The sequence below is a fragment of the Balaenoptera acutorostrata genome, chromosome 1 (assembly GCF_949987535.1).
Source record: "Balaenoptera acutorostrata chromosome 1, mBalAcu1.1, whole genome shotgun sequence".
NCBI classification, from domain to species: Eukaryota; Metazoa; Chordata; class Mammalia; order Artiodactyla; family Balaenopteridae; genus Balaenoptera; species Balaenoptera acutorostrata.
This window is the reverse complement of record NC_080064.1, coordinates 26,050,642-26,072,664: the sequence shown is the minus strand read 5'-3', so window position 1 is coordinate 26,072,664 and position 22,023 is coordinate 26,050,642. Positions and strand designations below refer to the sequence as shown.

At 38.4% G+C, this 22,023-nt stretch overlaps 2 protein-coding genes across 2 annotated transcripts in view; one reads left to right on the top strand and one right to left on the bottom strand.

Annotated features, from left to right (window-relative positions):
• Positions 1-19,918, top strand: part of ZBTB8OS (zinc finger and BTB domain containing 8 opposite strand) — a 77,914-nt gene extending 57,996 nt beyond the window's left edge. The window contains exon 6 of the mRNA XM_007182459.3: positions 19,727-19,918. Within this exon, the coding sequence (XP_007182521.1) occupies positions 19,727-19,754 (28 nt within the window). The 3' untranslated portion in view covers positions 19,755-19,918. The remainder of the gene's footprint in view (positions 1-19,726) is intronic.
• The window catches only part of ZBTB8A (zinc finger and BTB domain containing 8A), a 58,455-nt gene that overhangs the window by 35,134 nt on the left and 1,298 nt on the right, over positions 1-22,023 (bottom strand). Inside the window, exon 2 of the mRNA XM_007182461.2 lies at positions 12,658-12,752. The gene's annotated coding sequence lies outside the window, so the exon portion shown is untranslated. The remainder of the gene's footprint in view (positions 1-12,657; positions 12,753-22,023) is intronic.

The following is a 22,023-nucleotide window of genomic DNA, read 5'->3' as shown; positions in this document are numbered from 1 at the left end:
CCAGAGGAAGCAACTACACAGGCAAAGAGATCAATAAATCTGCACAGGAGTATTCTTGAGTCTGTGCTGAACACTAATCTACAAATGTGTAGGGTTAAACTACAAGAGTTCAGCTGAAAAACAATTGGGGAACTGTGAGCAGAAAAATTCCCAGAGCTCACACAGGGTTAAGAAACAATTAAGTTTTGACCAGTCAGGATAAAGACTCTTTGCTGAGCACCTAGGGCATTTACTAGAGACCCCAGAAGAGAAACACCTTAGTAGAAGGACTAACCTAACTCAACAGTAAAGATGACTCTAGAACTTCCCCAAAGTTCAAAAACAAGCTTCAAAATCATCAGGCTGATTCATCTGCAACTTAACTAACACATAAACCAAAATTCAAAAGTCTTTGAAGGAAAACAACAAAATTCAGATACTCAAAAACATATAATTACAATGTCCACCATTCCATCAAAAATCACTAGACATGTGAAAAAGCAAAAAAAGTCACCCTAAAATCAGAAGAAAAATTGGTCAATGGAAACAGATCCAGGAATGAAAGAGATGCTAGACTTAGTAAACAACGATGTAAAAAAGAGTTAATATACTTAATAAAATTTTATATTTAAAAATTTTATATTTAAGTTTAATTTAAAATTTGAAGAAAAATATGAATATATTGAGAGAAAGACAAGATATAAAAATCAAAAAAATCTAGAAACAAATACAATATCTGAAATTAAAAATTCAGTAGATGGGCTTAGTGGCAGATATTATAAACTGCAGAAGAATAATCCATTAATGTGAAGACATAGCAATGGAAATTATCCCAACTAAAGTTTTTTAAAAGAACTGACAAAAAATAAACAGAGTCTTAGTGACATGTTAAACAATATCAAATTGGTCTAATATATTTGTAATTGACGTTCCAGAAAAGGTGGGGGCAGAAAAAATATTTGAAGTAAAGAGGAGAAACATAAATGTACTGTTTTAAGGTCCTTACACTATACATCAGAGGTTGACAAACCTTTTCTGTAAAAGGCCAGATAGTGAATATTTTAGGCTTTGCAGGCTAGTGGTCTTTGTTGCAACTACTCAACCCTGCCACTGTAGCATAAAAATATGCCATAAACAATACATAAGTGAATGGCTGTGGTTGTGTTCCAATAAAACTTTACTTACAAAAGCAGGGAGTAATCCACATTTGGCCTGAAGTCTGTAGTCTGCTAACCTGTGCTATATATGAAGTGGTACAATATGTGATAAATAATAAAGGGAAAATGCATATTGCAATTCTTGGAGCAACTGTTAAATATAAAACAAAGAGATCAAGCTAATAAGCCAACAGTGGGGATAAAACAAAATACTGAAAATTACTTAATATTCTTTTATTGAGGCAGGAAAAAAGGGGAAGAGGAACAACAAAGAGATGGCATAAATAGGAAACAAATAGCAAGACGGTACACTTAAATCCAACTATATTGATAATTATATCAATGAAAATATTCTGAACTGCATTTAAAAAGGAGATTGTCAGACTGGATAAAATATGATGACTCAAATATATGCTGTCTACAAGAAACACACTTTAAATCTAAAGATACAAATGTTAAAGTAAATAAAGGTAAAAAAGCATATGATTAATTGTAAGGGAGCTGGAATGGTTATATTAATATCAGACATATCAGGCTCAAGACAATACCAGAGCTAAAAAGATATTTTATAATGATAAAAGGATTCATTAAGAAAATATAACAACCATACATGTGTACACACTTAATAACACAGCTTTAAAATACATAAAGCAAAAACTGGCAGAAGTGAAAAAAGAAATACTGAAATTCATAATTATTATTGTATATTTCAACACTCCTCTCTCAGTAACTGGTAGAAGGAATAGATAGAAAAATCAATACAGATATAAAACACCTGATCAACACTATCAACCAACTTGGCCAAATTGACATTTATAGAACACTCTATACAACAGATTAATGGAATAGAATAGAGTCAGAAAAAGACATGCAAATATATTATCAATCAATTTTTTTAAGTAAGGCTCATTTCATCAATTTTTTTTACCAAGGTGACATAGTAATTCAATGGGGGGAGTAACATTTTCAAACAAATGGTGCCAGAACAACTGTATATCCATTACAGGAAAAAAATGAACCTTGACCCTTACTTTACACCACATATTGATACAAATTTTCACTCAAAATGGATCATAGAACTCAATGTAAAAGTTAAATTTCTAGAAGAAAACATAGGAGAAAAATCTTTAGGACCCTGGGGTAGGCAAAGATTTCTTAGGACACAAAAAGCATGGACCGTAAAGAAAAATTTGACAAACTCTGCTCTTTGAAAGATACCATTAAGGAAATGAAAAGCCCAGCCATGAACTAGGATAAAATATTTGCAATACATATATCTGACAAAAGACTTGTATCTAGAATATATAAAGACTTCAAAAAACTCAATAATAGGACAAACAACTCATTGGCAAATGATTTGAACAGATATTTCACTAAAGATATACAAATTAGCACATGAAAAAATTTCAACATCATTAATCATTAGGGAAATACGAATTGTGGTTTTACACAATGAACAATGAAAGGTCATTACACACCCACTGTAATGGCTAAAACTAAAAAGACTGACAGTACCAAGTGCTGACAAGGATGTGGAGAAAGTGGATCTCATACACTGCTGGTGGGAATGTAAAATGGTACAATCAATCACTTTGGAAAACTGTTTAGCAGTTCCAATAAAGTTAAACCTACTCTAGGACCCAAGAATTCCATTCCTAAGTATTTACCCAAGAGAAATGAAAACATTATGTCCACAAAGAGACTTGTATCAATACAAGAATCTTCATAGCAGCTTCATTCATACTAGCCCTGATCTATAAAGAAATGTCCATCAACTGGTGAATAGATAAATTGTGGTACATCCATACCATGGAATAGTAGTGAGCAACAGAAAGGAACAAACCTCTGATACACACAATGACATGAATGAATCTCAAAAGCATTAGCCTCAACAAAAGAAGCCAGACACTAAACAGTACAAACTGTGTGATTACAGTCACATGAAATTCTAGAAACAGGCAAAATTAATCTAGAGTGACAGAAAGGAGACTGATAATTGCCAGGGGCTGAGAGTGAGACAGGGGCGTTTACTTCAAAAAGGCATGAGGGAAAAAAAAAAGATAGGACGGAAGTTCTGGGTGATAGAAATGTTCTATATCTTATTTATGCTGATTGTTACACATGAATACATATCAAAACCCACTGAACTTGTACACTTAAAACCGGTACATCTTACTGTATGTAAATTATACCTTAATAAAGTCAATTTTAAAAAACTCCTTAGAAACAAGAGAATTTGGGAAGATATCCCAGTTATAAAATACACAAAGTGAATACACAAAAAATCAGTAGCTAGTTATCAGATGCAATGGAAGGTTCTTCTTGCAAAATAGTGAAAATTAAATATTTTAACAAGAAATACGCAGAAACTTTATGAAGAATATGATAAAACTCTGTAATGAGGATCATAAAAGAACACTTGAATAAACAGACTACTGCCTTAGTTTCCTTTCTGTTCTCTGCTTTTTTTTTTTTTTTTTTTTTTTTATGGCTGTGTTGGGTCTTCGTTTCTGTGCGAGGGCCTTCTTCTAGTTGTGGCAAGTGGGGGCCACTCTTCATCACGGTGCGCAGGCCTCTCACTATCGCGGCCTCTCTTGTTGCGGAGAACAGGCTCCAGACGCGCAGGCTCAGTAATTGTGGCTCACGGGCCCAGTTGCTCCGCGGCATGTGGGATCCTCCCAGACCAGGGCTCGAACCCGTGTCCCCTGCATTGGCAGGCAGATTCTCAACCACTGCGCCACCAGGGAAGCCCCTGTTCTCTGCTTTTACCAGAGGGATCTGCTAAAAAGTAAGTCAGGTCATATCATTCTTCTACTCAAAACTTCCAATGGGGGCTTCCCTGGTGGTGCAGTGGTTGAGAATCCACCTGCCAATGCAGGGGACACGGGTTCGAGCCCTGGTCTGGGAAGATCCCACATGCCGCGGAGCAACTGGGCCCATGAGCCACAACTACTGAGCCTGCGCGTCCGGAGCCTGTGCTCCACAACAAGAGAGGCCACGATAGTGAGAGGCCCGCGCACCGCGATGAAGAGTGGCCCCCGCTCGCCGCAACTAGAGAAAACCCTCGCACAGAAATGAAGACCCAACACAGCCAAAAATAAATAAATAAATAAATAAATTTATTAAAAAAAAAAAAAACTTCCAATGGTTTCCCTCTCAGAAAGAATGCCAAAATCTTCACCCTCATCTAAAAGGGCTGCAAGATTTCCCTTCCTCCCTCTACCTGGCCCTAGCTCTAACCTCGTTGGTTTTGATGTTTCCCAATGTGCCAATGCACTCCTGATGGCCCTTGTGTCGGGAACACTCTTCACTCAGATCTTCACATAACTTGTTCCCCAACTTTACACAAATCTTTGCTTCAATATCACTATCAGAGGTTATCTTGACAAATCCATCTTTAGTGTGGGAAGTTTCAGTTGATCACTAGGGCTCAATAGCTGTCGTCATAGAAACTATGTCATATGTGGCACAGTTTAGAAACCAGGGGAAAGGATTAAAAGGAAACATGATAGCTGTCTTCCAATATTGAAGGACAATTATGTGGAAGAGGAAGTAGAATTATTCTTTTAGCAGCTCCAGTAGACTTAGTCCTCTGGACTGATCACTAGAACGTAAGTTCCAAAAGGGCTGACTGTTTTGTTCACCTCAACATCCCTAGCACAGAGCATGTCTGGCACACAGATACTCAGTCATATTTGTTGAATAAATGTTCAGTGTAGTTCTGAAAAGCAAAAAGGACGGATGGATAGGACTAAAGGGGGACAGATGTTAACTCAGTATAAAGAACAGTTTCTTAAAAATGAGAACTTGATGGGATTTTTTTTGAACTCAGGTGTCTTGATCTAGTGCCTTCATATTTATATGCAAGCAAACTAAGGTTTGGAAAGTTTTAAGTCAATGGTTATTATACTGCTTGTCTCAGCCCATTAGTGGGTTTTGAAATCAATTTAGTTAGGATTTTAAAGAACACAAAATAGAATTTAAAATAGTAGAGCTTATTGCAAATAGTAAGAATTCTTATATGAATTTTTTGTTTCAGATAGAGAGAGAGATTAATAAGCAGAATCCCAGGTATGTGTGTATTGGGTCAAGATGTAAAATGTAGTATTTCTTACTGCGGGTTTTGGTAAAAAAAATTTGTTTTTGAGAAATACTGGGTTAAGCTGTTCAACAACAGAATTTGCCCCCTTGCAAAGTAACGAGTTCTATTTGCAGTTGAGGTAGAGGCAGAATGTCATTGACAGGGTGAATACACTAGGGGAGAGGTGGGGCTAGATGACTTCAGGAATTTATATTGTTTCTTGATATTTGTCTATATTTTCCAAAAGGATCATACATCCTTTTTAAAGTGATTTAAAGTAGTTTTAAATACATATATATGAAACATATTTTACAATAGAAATTAGAAATTTTAAATGGAGATGAGATGGTTTCTGTAGGTTGACATTTAGCACCATTTGTCCTGGAATCCAAGGCAAAAGCAAAAAACAGAGAAACACAAACAATTTATATAGTGCTCACATCATTTGCCCAGTAGAAATGAGCATTGTTCTGGCACTAACTTTTAGGAGGAATTTGTATGTGAATTATTATGAGGACATAAAATTTCATTATAGAGAATATTTGGACTAATACAATAAACTTCCTAATTGGTCTCCTTGCCTTTTATCTTTCTCCCTTCAATCCACCCTGAAGTATGTTATCTTTCCAGATTCTCCTGTTTAGAATGCTTTAGTGGCTCCTTCCTGCCTACTAAAGTCCATATTTCTATGAATGGATTTAGTACCCTTTATGACCCAGCTTCTGCCAATCTCTGCACTCTCATCTCCTACCAGCTACCTCACCTCCCACTCTTAAGCTATATGCCATTCCCAGGCACACTATACCTTTCATGCCGCCAAGCTTTTGTACATATTGTTCCTGTGCTACAATAAAACCACACTTCTCAGTCTGAGAAACTCTCACTCTTCATTCAGAGTCAGCTCAAACAGAGCATCCTTTGGGAAGCTTTCCTTGACTTCCCTGGGCTCATGTTTTTGTTTGTTTGTGTTTTGGCCATGCCACGTGGCATATGGGATCTTAGTTCCCTGACCAGGGATCAAACCCGCGCCTCCTGCATTGGAACCATGGAGTCTTAACCATTGGACCACCAGGGAAGTCCCCTCTGGGCTCATGTTAATTGCTATTTCCTCCATGCCCCACTGTACTGTATACATGTATGCCATGGCAAGTGCTGGAATGCATTTTATTTGCCTATCCTGATGTATGTTTCCCTGCTACATTGTATTGAATAATATCCATATGAGGAGAGACCATGTCTATGTGTATGCCAACCTTAGTTTAATGTTTGGGATGTGGTAGACATTCAATAAATATCTTCACCAGTGTCCTTACTGAACTAACAAAGGTTCTTTTTTTTTTTTTTAATAAATAAATAAATAAATTTATTTATTTATTTATTTTTGGTTGCATTGGGTCTTCGCTGCTGTGTGTGGGCTTTCTCTACCCGCGATGAGCAGGGGCAACTCTTCGTTGCAGTGCGTGGGCTTCTCATTGCAGTGGCTTCTCTTGTTGTGGGGCACAGGCTCTAGGCGCATGGGCTTCAGTAGTTGTGGCAGGTGGGCTTAGTAGCTGTGGCTCGCAGGCTCTAGAGCGCAGGCTCAGTGGTTGTGGCACATGGGCTTAGCTGCACTGCAGCATGTGGGATCTTCCTGTACCAGGGCTCGAAGCCATGTCCCCTGCAGTGGCATGCAGGTTCTTAACCACTGCGCCACCAGGGAAGTCCTGAACTAACAAAGGTTCTTTACATGACTTTCCCTATATGTTGCCTCTAAAGTCAAGGACGTCCTGGGACTTCCCTGGTGGTCCAGTGAGTAAGACTTGCGCTCCCAATGCAGGGGGCCTGGGTTCGAGCCCTGGTCGGGAGCTAGATCTCGCATGCATGCTGCAACTAAGAAGTCCGCATGCCGCAACCAAGAAGTCTGCATGCCGCAACTAAGAGCTCGCGTGCCGCAACTAAAGATCCTGCATGCCCCAGTGAAGATCCCGTGTGCTGCAACTAAGACCCAGTGAGGCCTAAATAAATAAATAAATATTAAAAAAATAAAAATAAAATAAAGTCAAGGACATACTATAATTAATTCAACAAAAACATTTCAAAGGCAAGCTAAGCTAATATGCTTTGAGTACACTGTCCTTTGGAATTTTATCTTGACATGGGGTTCAAGCTGATTAGCTATCACCTTTTTTTTGTGTTCCCACTGTGTACTATACATAACTTTACTGTGACACATATCACACTAATTTTTGTGTCTGTCTTTTCCTGTAAACTCTTTGAAGGCAGGTGGAGTCATATTCATCTTTTTTTAATCCCCATTTTATGGCACAGAGTCTGGTCTACAATCTATTAAAAGTTTGTTGGTGATAAAATATATCTGTTTTAGCCCCAAACCCAGCACCTTAATAGAAGCATCCCAGTAAAGTCAGCAACAGAACAAGGATGCCCTCTATTACCACTAAATATTATTTAACACTGTTCTGGAGACATTAGCCAATGCAATTAGACTTGAGAAAGAAACTACAGAAAGGAACACTGGAAAGTAGGAGGTAAAATTACCACTGTTTGCAGATAAGATGATTGTATACCTGGAAAATGCAACAGAATCAACTGTAAAATTACCACAAACAAAAAGAGTATTCATTCAGGGCTTCCCTGGTGGCGCGGTGGTTGAGACTCCGCCTGCCAACGCAGGGGACATGGGTTCGAGCCCTGGTCCAGGAAGATCCCACATGCCGCGGAGCAACTAGGTCCGTGCGCCATAGCTACTGAGCCTGTGCTCTAGAGCCCGCAAGCCACAACTACTGAGCCCATGTGCCACAACTGCTGAGCCCATGAGCCACAACTGGTGAGGCCCGCACACCTAGAGCCCATGCTCCACAACGGGAGAGGCCGCCACAATGAGAAACCCACGCACTGCAACCAAGAGTGGCCCCCACTCGCCACAACTAGAGAAAGCCTGTGCGCAGCAATGAAGACCCAAAGCAACCAAAAATAAATTAAAAAAAAAAAAGAGTATTCACAGGGGGAAGGAGGTTATGAAATTAAAGACTCCTGTTTACAACAGCATCAAAAATAAAAAATACCTAGGAATAAATTTAACAGGAAATGCACAAGACTACTCATGAAAAAAACCAAGGGACACCAGAGAAGACTATGGAAAATCAAACCCTTCAAACAGGAAGATTCAACATATTAAGATGTTAGTTCTTCCTAAGTTATTTTATAATATAACATGATCATAATAAAAATACCAGCAGGTTATTTTAAGATCAATACAAGTTGATGCTAAAGTTTTATGGAAAAATAAGTATACCAAAGAGCAGGAATTAGCACCAACAGATATTCAATTATATTACATATTGATACTTCATCAATAATTAAAACTGTGATGCTGGTCATAAAGAGAAGGACGGGGGGACTTCCCTGGTGGCGCAGTGGTTAAGAATCCGCCTGCCAATGCAGGGGACATAGGTTCAAGCCCTGGTCTGGGAAGATCCCACATGCCGCGGAGCAACTAAGCCTGTGTGCCACAACTACTGAGCCTGAGCTCTAGAACCCGCAAGCCACAACTACTGAGCCCACATGCCACAACTACTGAAGGCTGCGCGCCTAGAGCCCATGCTCCACAACAAGAGAAGCCACAACAATGAGAAGCCCGCGCACCACAATGAAGACCCAACACAGCCAAAGATAAATAAATAAATAAATTTATTCAAAAAAAAAAAAGAGAGAGAAGGACAGACCAGTGGAGTATACTAGGAAATCCAGAAATGTACCCCAGTATATGCGGGAATTTAATATATGATGAACAATAAAAAGATGAGCAACTTACTAACTGGCACTGGGACAATTTTTAGCCTTCTGGAAAAAGAAATTAAGATGTATTTTCACCTCCCATCGCATATCAGTATAAATTACATATGGATCAAAGACTTAAGTGTGAAAATAAGGCCATAAAAGTGCTAAGAGAAAATTTGGAAGATTTATAAACTCAAAGTGGGAGAGGCCTTTATAACCATGACTCAAAATACAAAAGCCATAAAAGAAAAGATTGATACATTTAATTACATAAAGATAAAACAAAATTCTGTATGGCAAAAAAATATCACAAAAAGGCAAAAGACAAATAACAACATGGCAAAAATGTCTATTAGAGAAAGGGCAATCTCCATAATATACACCAAGCTTCTAAGAAATTGGCACAATAACCTAAGATAAAATAAGACAAAGGATAGTTCACAGAAAAAGAAATACAAATGTCCCTTATCATATGAAAGGATGTTCAACCTCAGCCATAAAAATATAAATGCAAATTAAAACTATACTCTAACACAACATTGTAAAGCAATTATACTCCAACAAAGATGTGAAAAAAAATAAAAACTACACTGATGTTTCATTTTTCCTCTCTCAAATGAGCAAAAAAATCCAAACATTTGATAATATTGATAAGACTGTGGGAAAGCAGGCACTTTCAATCTTTACTGGCAGGAATATAAATTGGTATGACCCCATGGCAGGCAATTTGGCAACAGTTCTCAAAATTATGAATGCATATATTCTCTGACCAAGCAATTTCACTTCTGGGAATTTATCCTACAGGTATACTGGTACATGATCAAAGTGACACATGTACATAGTTATTCACTGCAGCACTGTTTGGAATAGCAAAAGACTAGAAAAATGTCCATCAGTAGGGGCGGACAGTCATATGGAAAGATGGCTATGATACATGCATGACACATATGATACATGATACACATAGTTAAGTTTTTTTTAAAAGGGAAGGAACAGGGACTTCCCTGGTGGTCCAGCGGTAAAGAATCCGCCTTCCAATGCAGGGGATGTGGGTTCGATCCCTGGTCGGGGAACTAAAATCCCACATGCCAAGGGGCAACTAAGCCTGTGTGCCACAACTACTGAGCTCGCACACCTCAATGAGAGAGCCGGCCTGCTGCAAACTACAGAGCCCACGCACCCCGGAGCCCATGTGCCACAACTAGAGAGAGAAAACCCGCATGCCACAACGAAGAGCCCACACCACAACGAAAGATCCCGCACACCTCAACGAAGAGCCCTGTGCCGCAACTAAGACCCAACGCAGGCAAAAAAATAAATAAAAATAAATTTTAAGTATAATAAAAAAATTTTAAAAAGCAAGGAACAGAGTATATATGTGTGTGTGTGTGTGTGTGTGTGTGTGTGTGTGTATACATACACAAAATACAAGGGAAAAAAGCAGAAACTCTGGAAGGATTAACAAGAAACCCAGGATGATGGTTGCCAGTTGGAGGCAAGGTGGGACCTGGGAGACAGAGGCAAAGATGGAAGGGAGACTTTATATGGTATACTTTTTTAATATTTTGAGTTTTTAAAAAATTATTTATTTATTTATTTTTGGCTACGTTGGGTCTTTGTTGCTGCATGCAGGCTTTCTTTAGTTGCAGCAAGTGGGGGCTACTCTTCGTTGCGGTGCACGGGCTTCTCATTGTGGTGGCTTCTCTTGTTTCAGAGCACAGGCTCTAGGTGCGTGGGCTTCAGCAGTTGTTGCACGCGGGCTCAGTAGTTGTGGCTCACGGGCTCTAGAGCACAGGCTCAGTAGTTGTGGCGCACAGGCTTAGTTGCTCCGCGGCATGTGAGATGCTTCCTGGACCAGGGCTCGAACCCGTGTCCCCTGCATTGGCAGGCGGATTCTTAACCACTGCGCCACCAGGGAAGTCCCAATATTTTGAGTTTTGAATCATATGAATATATACTAAAAAATAAAAATTTTAAAGTCTGTCAAACAAGTGGGTGAAATATTAACTATCAGTCTCATATTTAGCCAGATCTAGGTTGTAATTCAAGATTAAGATATCTTGGGAGCTCTCAGAGTAATGATATTCTGTGTCTACTTAAGTCAAGATTCATGTGCCACATGAACAAGTGACAAGATGACATTCCATTATGAAACGTTAAGGGGTTGTATTTCTTGGGAGAAAAAGACAGAGAAAGAGAGAGAGAGAGACAGAGAGAACAAACCAAGCTACTGCCAGATGAACAAACAGCTACACTATTGCAATTGTCAATCTGCTTACTGGTCTGAACACAGTGATGATGACTGGAATGGGAAGGAAGGAAAAGATAAAATGTCTTGAATGGGAAATAAATTCATGGGTCTTGATGGCTGATTGAAAAATCCTACTACATATTTTCAGAAAGCCCCACTGTAATCCCCAGAGCTCTTATAATTCTTATTCGATTTGCCTAATTATACCAAAATGTACCACGATTTGTAATTGGCTGTGGAAGGCTAGAGAGACATAAAGAGAACACAGCGATTTTAAAAACATAGGTGTTTAGCAGTATCACTAACAGAAATTAGGAAGCCAGGAGGAAGAAAGCCAGGTTAGAGAAAAAGCAATGACTTAGGTTTTAAGTACATGGTGTTTGATGTGAGTGGGAAATCGGGTAGCCGTGGCCAGAGGGCCACTGGAAATGCTAGTCTGAAGTTTAAGAGGGGAAGTCAGACTTGAAGGTGAAGACGTGGGAGATATTTGCAAATAGAGATGAAGGGGTTCAGAGGAAATACGGGCTGAGGTGAGAACCAGGAGGACTGTGCCGACCGTGGAGCAGAATGGGGAAGAGAAGCCAGAGTTTCAGACAGAGAATTACAGGGAGAATCAGGAGAGCATGTGACATGTACACCGAGGGTGGGGAGCTTTAAGAAGCAGTGAAGGGGTCAACACGGTGAGAAATGAAAGGGCCACAGCAATAATAATAGTAGCAATGTGCACTGTCTCCTGAATCCCGACACACAACAACCTATCAGGTAGATGGTATTGCTAGCCCCATTTTACAGAAAAGGGTATTAACCCAGGGAATCCCCTGGTGGTCCAATGGTTAGGACTCCCTAGGACTCTGTGCTCTCACTGTTGAGGGCCAAGGTTCAATCCCTGGCTGGGGAACTAAAATCCCATAAGCCGCAGCAAGGCCAAAAAAAAAAGGGGGGGTGCGGATATTAACCCAGACAGTGACTCCAAAGCTGCAGGATGTAACTGATGAGCTATACTCCTTCAACACTGTCTCGGGGATAGCTGGGAGATCAGAGTTCTGACACTAGTTCTATCACTAAATCAGCTCTATGTCCATGGACAAGTAACTTTCCCTTTCTAAGTTTCATTTCCTTCTCTGCAAATAGAGGGTATTGGTCTAGATAAACTCCAGCTCTTATGTAAATTTGAGTTTTTGATTAAAACAGAATGGAAGAAATACATACACAAGATAGGCAATGAATTAAAAATTTAGCCATAAGTGAACAGGGAGACCTGGCCAAGAAAATCAGAATGTTGAATGTTTTATACAGTGACTTTTCAAGCAATAAATCCATACTCTGATACATAAAATCTGTAATTGCAAAACTCTACCTTTTATCTATATATTTAAGTCAGGTATAACATCAAGAATTAAAATTTTTCATACCTGGAAATTTATAAATGCTGCTCTTGAAACCCTGCTAAGTTGATTGAATGGAGTAAAAAAAGGGAAGATTCCAAGTCTGTGTATGAAGGATTGTCCTGTAGAGACAGAAAAGAGCTATTTACAATGAACTTTTGTAATAAGAAACAGAAACATCTGCTAAGGTACATAATAAATACTTATTCAAATAAATTATATGGGAGCATTTATCAGGTATCATTTTTTAGCATATAAAAATAGATCATCTGGCACAGAATATTAGCTGACGGGAATCTTATCCACCTATCTATCTACCTATTTATAACCCAAACCTTAAAATTAAACTCTGTAAGAAAAGATTTCCAAAATTAAAATATATTATGGCAAACTGAAAGCAAACATACTTTTTAACTTTGAGAATAAAGTAAACTTCTTAAGACAACAGCTATTCAAAGGCAGGCCAATAGATGAAATACCAAGACAGCAACATACGTTCTATTACTCTTTTCCTGCAAGTGGCATCAATATGATTTGCAAGAAAACCAAACAGAATAGCTTTAAAGATTCAACTTGAAAAGTTAAACATTTCTTTAAAACTCTATGGTTAAGAGGGAAGTGGGGGAAAAAAGTCCTACTACATATGTTCAGAAAGTCCCACTGCAGTCACCCAGATCTATCATTCGATTTGCCAGATTGTACTACAGTGTACCACAATTTGCGAGGAGCTGCAACAATGTGTATTAAAAATGTTTCAGTTTCTACTATATTCCAAACCTTGTTCATTACCAACAACAAAAAAAATCTGTTCAACTATTTTGTTCATTGACCATGAAGTTTTGTTAATGTAGTGACTGTTAAAGCTTTATGTCCATAGGTAGTGGAAAAATGAATTTAATGCTTTTTAAATCAATGAATTAAGCTAAGAATTCCCACCAAAATAATTTTGACTAAATTAATGAAATCACTTTTTAAAAAAATGTTTTTTTCTGATTATAAAAGTATTATATACTTACAGAAAATTTTAAAACTACAGGGAGGTATAAAGAAGAAAACAAAATGAAATAACTTTTAAATGAGCATCCTGAAAACACCACCAGAGAAAAGAGAACTGCTCAAATATACTTTTGTTAGTAAAACAAATGCATCAGCTACCCACTCATGAGGAGGTCTAAATTCAGGCAACTTAAACCATTCAAAACACTGCTGTTTAAAACACTGACCTAGAAGTTTACAAAAAAAATTTTTTTGAACAGCAACCAAAAGAGAAAATAGCCAAGATGATCTGAGTATTCCATAAAGTGTAATGTGATTTCCTCTTATGATTGGCAAAGTTTATTTAAGAAGAAACAAGTCCCACAGTCTTTATAGGTGGGAAGAATGTGAGATTTTTAAATTTTGTTTTTTAAATAAAGGGACAAAAAACAAACAGAGCAAAAGGTGATGGAGTTGGGAAGCAGCAAACCTCTGACAGTGGTTTATCAACACTTTTTATGTGTTTACATTTAAAGTACAGCAAAGAATAGAATTGGCTATGAAAAGGATTTTAAGAAATACCCGTAATTAAAACAGCAGGATCTAATTTAGGGGTAAACTAGGATTCTGTACTTGCAGGAACAAAACAAATAACTTTGGAGAACAATTCCTCCCGACCCTAAAAGCTCATCTACCTCTAGCCCCAGTGAGCAAGGAGGGCACTTAGTAAAGGGTATTCACTTTGATAGCTTTAATGTCACTATTTCAACAATGTTACTTAAGAGCACTAACTAGCACTGTCCAGTGTACTGGGTCTGTACAGTGGCAAGCAAAATTAATTCTGAGGCTTTTTAAGAGAACTGACTTCTGAACATAGTCTGTACCCAAAACAGTTTATACATACTTGATGAAATGTCAGGTTTAGTGATAACCAAGTTCTACCCTGACAGAAATTAGTTAAGAGTAGATTTGTGTATTAACCCCCAGCATCCTTTCTAACTTCCTTGTGGAAAATGAAAAAGACCATTGGGCTTCCCTGGTGGCGCAGTGGTTGAGAATCTGCCTGCCAATGCAGGGGACACGGGTTCGAGCCCTGGTCTGGGAAGATCCCACATGCCGCGGAGCAACTGGGCCCGTGAGCCACAATTACTGAGCCTGCGCGTCTGGAGCCTGTGCTCCGCAACAGGAGAGGCCGCGATAGTGAGAGGCACGCGCACCGCGATGAAGAGTGGCCCCCACTTGCCACAACTAGACAAAGCCCTCGCACAGAAACGAAGACCCAACACAGCCAAAAATAAATAAATAATAAAATAAAAAAATTTTTAAAATAAATAAATAAATAAATTTAAAAAATAATCTGTTTGTACTTTAAAAAAAAAAAAAAAAGACCATTTCCCAGACTCCTTTACAGTTACGTTTCCCCATGTGAAATGGGGCCCATCCATCAGATGTTCTTCTGTGAGATTTGGAAGGCAGAAATGAGGTGGGAGCCATCTTTCTGCTGTTCTGGCTGTTAATGCTGGCAAACACATTTATGGAAACATTGGGTTTTTCTGCAGCATTCCAGTGTCCAGAGCCTCATGTCTGTCAAGAGACAAGTTTGGTGGAGACAGCCGTGACCAGTTGGTGGGTGTTGAGGGGCAGTTTCAGAATAGCAATTTCTTGACCCTTGAATTGCAGTGAGCAATGTCATCTGGAATTCAGAAGTGCCAGTGGTGGCCTCCCGATTCCCTCCCCTGGAGGCCCTGTTTGGCAGTCTGGTCCTGGGAATAATTTCTGAAGGCCCAGCCCAGAGCCCACTCCTCTCAGCCCTTCCAATGATTCTGCAAACGAATTAAAATGCTAGAGCGGTTGCTCTTTCCTGCAACTAGGCCCAGACGACATATTAGCACATCAGTTGCCTCAAAATGTAAGCAGAAGGGTGATCAGTCTGTGAGCAGCAGTACTGGGCAGTGTGCTTGCCGGAACAGGCTCTGGAATCAGACTGCCTAGGTGCAAATTCTGGCTCTGCCACATTAACCTCCCTGGGAAGTTAACCTCCCTGTGCCTTAGTTTCTTCATCTGTAAAATGGGACTAGTAATAATACCTATACCTTCTAGAGTTATGCGACACAGTAAATGAAAAGATAATCTAAGTAAAGTGCTTAAAACAGTGGCTGTCTTATAACAAGCCCCTGAGAGATGTTAGCTATTAGAGTAATAATAGTAATCACTATTATTAATTATGCAGGCCACTTTAAAACACTGCTTTAACTGAGTAGGAAATGTAAACATTTTAGAATTTTATTACCACACATTTTCTTGTAGCCTAAAGAATGCTAACTTATACAAAAGTGGACACAGAAAAAATTTGGTTCCCATATTTGTATACTCAGAGACAGTGATCATTTCAAAACCACAGTGTACCTGAGGATAGCAAACCTCTACTCTAACTAGTCAATTAATTAGTTACTCTAACTAGTTATTGTAGACCTCACTCTAAGGAAGAGTTATTCTTTTTTTTCAATTGAAGTATAGTTGATTTACAATGTTGTGTTAGTTTCTGCTGTACAGCAAAGTGATTCAGTTATACATACACATATATTCATTCTTTTTTAGATTCTTTTCTCATATAGGTTATCACAGAATAGAGTTCCCTGTGCTATACACTAGGTCCTTGTTGGTTATCTATCTTATATATAGTAGTGTGTGTGTGTTCATCCCAAGCTTCTGATTTATCCCTCCCCCCCCCCCACATTGCCCCTTTGGTAACCATAAGTTTGTTTTGGATATCTGTAAGTCTGTTTCTGTTTTGTAAATAAGTTCATTTGTTTCTTTTTTAAAAAAATTAGATTCCACATATGAGTGATATCATATGATATTTGTCTTTCTCTGTGTGACTTACTTCACTTACTATGATAATCTCTATGTCCATCCATGTAGCTGCAAATGGCATTATTTCATTCTTTTTTATGGCTGAGTAATATTCCATTGTATATATGTACCACATCTTCTTTATCCATTCCTCTGTCAATGGACATGTAGGTTGCTTCCATGTCTTGGCTACTGTAATTAGTGCTGCAATCAACATTGGGGTGCATGTATCCTTTCGGATCATGTTTTTCTCTGGGAGTGGGATTGCTGGATCATATGGTAGTTCTATTTTTAGTTTTTTAAGGAACCTCCATACTGTTCTCCATAGTAGTTGTACCAATTTACATTCCCACCAACAGTGTGGAAGAGTTATTCTTTAGAAACAATTTTTGCCATTTTCCCATTTCAAATGTTACCTCATTAATTATGCTCTATGAACCAGGGTGTTTGTTACTTAGGTTTTATTTCAGCTTCATTTAGATATAACTGACAAATAAAATTGTAAGATATTTAAAGTGTACATCGTGGTATACATATATATTGTGAAAGGATTCCGCCCATCTAATTAATTAATTAATTCCTCCCAGTTAATTAATACATCCACCACCTTATATATTTATCTTTTGTTGTTGTTGTTGTTTGGTGAGAACATTTAAGTTCTACTCCCTCAGCAAATTTCAACTATACAATACAGTGTTATCAACTATAGTCACTATGTTATACATTAGATTCTCAGACCTTGTTCATCTTATCGCTGAAAGTTTGTACCTTTTTACCAACCTCACCCTACTTCCCCTACCCTCCAGTCCCTGACAACTACTTTCTTACTCTCTGCTTCTATGAATTGGACTTTTTTTTTTTCAGATTTCACATATAAGTGATAACATGCAGTATCTGTGTTTCTCTGTCTGGCTTAATTCACTTAGCATAATAAACCCTCCAGGTCCATCCACGTTGTCACAAATGGCAGGATTTCTTTTTTCTCATGGCTGAATATTATTCCAGTATATATACAATCATATTATATATATATATAATAATATATATATCACATCTTATTCATCCATTCATCCATTAACAGTTAGGTTGTTGTGTTATTCAAAACTTAGGTTGTTTTTAAAATGTTATCACAGAGGAGATTTCATAAGAATGAGATGTGTATAAGATTTGCAATCTCAAAGTTTAAAATTTTAATGTTTAGGCTTAGAATACTATTCTAATTTACATATTAAGAAGGTCTTAGATAAAATGATGGCCTGGTTTGGTTTGCAGAAGTGTCTTCTGATGATAAAAAATATATTGTAGATTTTGGAATAAAGCTTCCCCCAAATATTCTGAAATCGTAAGAACCTTGTGTTGCGCCTTATCCAACAATGCCAGTGAGATAGAGGGACCTGAAGCCTAAACAAAGGTGTTTGTTATACCCTCGACGGTTCAGATGCTGCTGAGAGTCCAGGACTCAAAGCAGTGCAGATTTACTGAAGGGTTAGAAACAACAATTGAAAGAAAGCAACTTCATCCTTTGATTCAGTAGTTAGGTTTACACTGTTCTGAACTTCATACAGCTATACATATTTTCTCTTCCTTTTTTTTAAGAAAAAGTCTTTTAATTCTATTTTCATGAGGTCAGATATTCAAACTGAAATGTATTCATTCAATACCTATTTATTGAGCATCTGCTCTATGCCAGGCTATCCCTGGCCCTGGGAATACAAAGATGATGACATGTCAAAGATCAGTGCTCTAGAACAACTCAATGTCTATCAGCAGAGAGAGAGAGTCAGAGAAAGAGAGAGAAAGAAAATACTCCTAGTAGAAGTAAACTATAAAACCAAGGAAGCAAATGATTTTGCCTGGGAGTGTCCACAAAAGTTTCCAAAAGGCAGAACTGTCGAGTCTTGAAGGATGAGTAAAAGTTCATACATGAAAAAGAGGACAAAGGGCATTCTCAACAGAAGCACCAAGGGCAAAGGCACAGACAGGTATTAAACAGCATGACCTCTTCAAAAAAAGTGTGCTATGGCTAGAGACTCAGGGTCTGTGGAGGGACAGTGGAAGATGAACGGAGAACAGTATGTAGGTGCCAGATCCTGAAGCTCCCCCACTTTTGTAGGTTTGGGGCACTTTTGAAGGATTTTAAGAAGAGTGACATGGTTATAGGTCCACCAATGACTAGCTATGTGACTTAGTCAAGTTGCTTAATTCTAAGCATCAGTTTCCTTTTTGTAAAGTGGGGATACTGACTGTTAAGAGGCTCTAAGGAAGTCTGTTAAGAGGATTACATAACATAATAGCTAAGATAAATAAGATTAACAGCAATAAGAAATAAATTAAGACAAACAGCAATAAGCACATGAAAATATGTTTAGCATCAGTAGTCAGTAGGGAAATGCAAGTAAAAATCATAATGAGATATGACTTCACACCCTCTAGGATGACTACAACACACACACACACACACGAAAATAACAAGTGTTGGCCAGGATGTCGAGAAATCAGAACCTTCATGTGCTGCTGGTTGGAATGTAAAATGGTACACCCATTTTGGAAAACAGTCTGGCAGTTCCTAAATGATTAAACACAGAATTACCAAAGGACTCTGCAATTCCACTCCTAGGTATATGTCCAAGAGAAATGAAAATATGTCTCCATAGAAACTTGTATACAGATGTTTATAGCAGCATTATTCATAATAGCGAAAGAGTGGAAACAACCCAAATGTCCATCAACATTTGGGAAAATGGATAAACAAAATGTGGTAGATCTATACAATGGAATGTTATTCAGCCATAAAAAGGAAAGAAGAACTGATTACCTGCTACAACATGGATGAACCTTAAAAACCTCAAGCTAAGTGAAAGAAGCAAGTCACTAAAGACCATATATTTTATGATTTCATTTATATGAAATGTCCAGAATCGGCAGATGAAACAGACAGAGAGTAGGTTAGTGGTTGTTGGGGGTTAGGGAGATGCAGGAATGGGGAGTGACTATTAATGGATATGGGGTTTCTTTATGCAGTGGTGAAAATGTTCTGTAATTAGAGGGTAGTGATGGTTGCACAACTTTGTGAATACACTAAAAAACACTGAATTGTACACTTTCAAAGGATGAATTTTATGGTATATAAGTTATTTCTTAATAAAACTAAATAGCTAATATTTGAATGTTTACTAGGCACAGTACTAAGCATTTTACACTCATTATCTTATTTCAGTCCTCACAATAGCCTCATGAGGTAACTGCTGCTGTGATTCACATTGTATAGATCAAGAATTGGAGGCACAGAGAAATGAAAAGAAAATCTTCTCCAAGACTGCGCAAGGAGCAGCTGAACAGAGATTGGAATTCAGGCTGACTGACCTCAAACCAGCACTCCTAAGTCTTGCACTTTTCTTCTGACCATAATGTATGCAAAATGCCTAGCACAATACCTAGCATGCAGTTAGGGCTGAATAAATATAAGGTATTATTGTTATGATGATCCAATTTGTATACCCAGAAGAAAACCTGAGACAGCATGGAGGAAGAGAAACAGTGGGAGAGGCAGGGCCAGCGAGATCATTTTAAAGGCTTGATGCAGTTGTCAAAGCAAGAAATGAAGAGGAACTAAATTCAGGCAGAGGACAGTGAATAACAGAAGTGATAACAGGAACCTTTGCAAGAAAATAGGAATTGTCCTATAAATTGGGATCAGTTACAACTTGATAATACTACAAAGCATTAACATAACCTGCATTCATAATTGTACTCTTGAGTCACCAGGAAAGGTTTAAGTTATTCTCAAAATATGTGATTAAGTCATGGAAATGGGTAATACGTTTCAAATTTTCTTTTCAGTAGATTGACCTTATAAGTTGAAACAGCTAGTTGTACTAGTTCATGCAGACAGTCCAAATTCAATTTGAAACATTTAAAATATCTATGAGTTTAATATCTATAATAGTTCTAAGAATATTAAAGAATTAATGATTCCCATCAAGTTCAAAGATCTTTAAAGGTGGGTGAAAAAGACAATTACATATTTTAGAAACCATTAAGTGCAAAGGTCTTTGGAACAGAAGGAAAAGACATGAATTTCCACAAGCAGACGAAAGATTTAGGTAACGAGTGTAACTGCAATTAAGGTTGTGGGATAGAAGACCATCTTTATAAAGGCACATAGTTTTTAACTAAGAATTTAGTGTGTCCCATCAGGGTCACCAACACAAATCTCATTAGCCTTCTTAGCATAAATCTCTGGGCCATAAGGAACTTCAGCAAACTGGCATGGTAACTGTACGGATAAATATCTTTTAACACTGGAGAGATTTAGAATTAAGTATAAAAGTGTTTAAGAAAATCAAAACCATATTTGGGAAAGTCTCAATGAGAAGATGGTATTTAAAGTAAAGACCAAAGGAGGTGAGAGAGAGTCATTTGGGCACCTGGAGGAAGGGTGTTCCAGGCAGATGGGACGGCAAGTGCAAAGGCTCTGAGGTGAAGCAGGAAAGGAGGATTGGAGGAACATCAAGGAGGGCTGGGGAGAGCAATAAGAGATGGAGTCACAAAGGAAGGACAGATCGTGAGGCAGGTAGGACATCATGGGACCAGTTCCTGTAGGACTTTGTAGACTACTTAGGGGCCTTTGGCTTTTGGTCTGAGTAAGATGGGGAGCCACTGAAGATAGGGAGCCACTGACCAATTCTGAGCAAAGAAGTGACAAAAACTTCCCTCAAGGGGATCAAAAAGCTTGCACCAAATCCTTTAAATATTATAAACATATAGTTAGGTCACTGAAAAGGTTGAGCCTCTTAGATGTAAATTCCATTTTATCTAGAAAATAAGATTTCAATGATATAGGATGAATCAAGTATTACCCTATCTTACAAACTTTGGGGCTCAAACCATCAACAGCAGAGCTGGTGATTTCAAGGCCATGAGATAAAGTCTGGCAGAGGGCCGTCTTTCATGGGGTTGGAAATTTACATGACTTGGAAGAAGCCTAGGTCCTCATGATGCCTCCTTCTGACATTTTACAGACAAACCCAAACATGCCCATTTGGCCAAGGGTGGCAGGTTAGATTCTCACTTCCCATTTATTGCTTGTGTGGCCAGAGGTGCTCCCAGGAATAAAGATATCTGATCCCTGGTTATCAGTGAAGGGCTCTTCTTGTTCCAGGGGTCTCACAAACCCAACCATACCCGAGGCTTGGGGGAGATTACAGAAGTTTGAGCCTTGGTTCTTCTGCTGAGGATTTTAGACTTGTTTCTGATAAAGATCAGTTAAGGTCTTTAAAGCACGGTAGCGATATGACTTGCTTACTGGAAGACTCTGGAGGTGACTTTAGGAGGAAATAAAGAGCAAGAACAGGAGGCAAGGGCGCTGGAAGGCTGCCACCGGTCACCTGGCTTAATGCTTAAATGCTTAATGCGTTTCCTCACCTAGAAAGTGGAAAAAGCATCAGCCTGACTGGGTGGTTGTTTTATGTGAAATAATTCATATAGGCGAAAGCACTCCATTTACTAAAGTTCTTCAAATATAAACGTTTATTAAGAACAGAAGTAATACTAACGTGTGTAGTT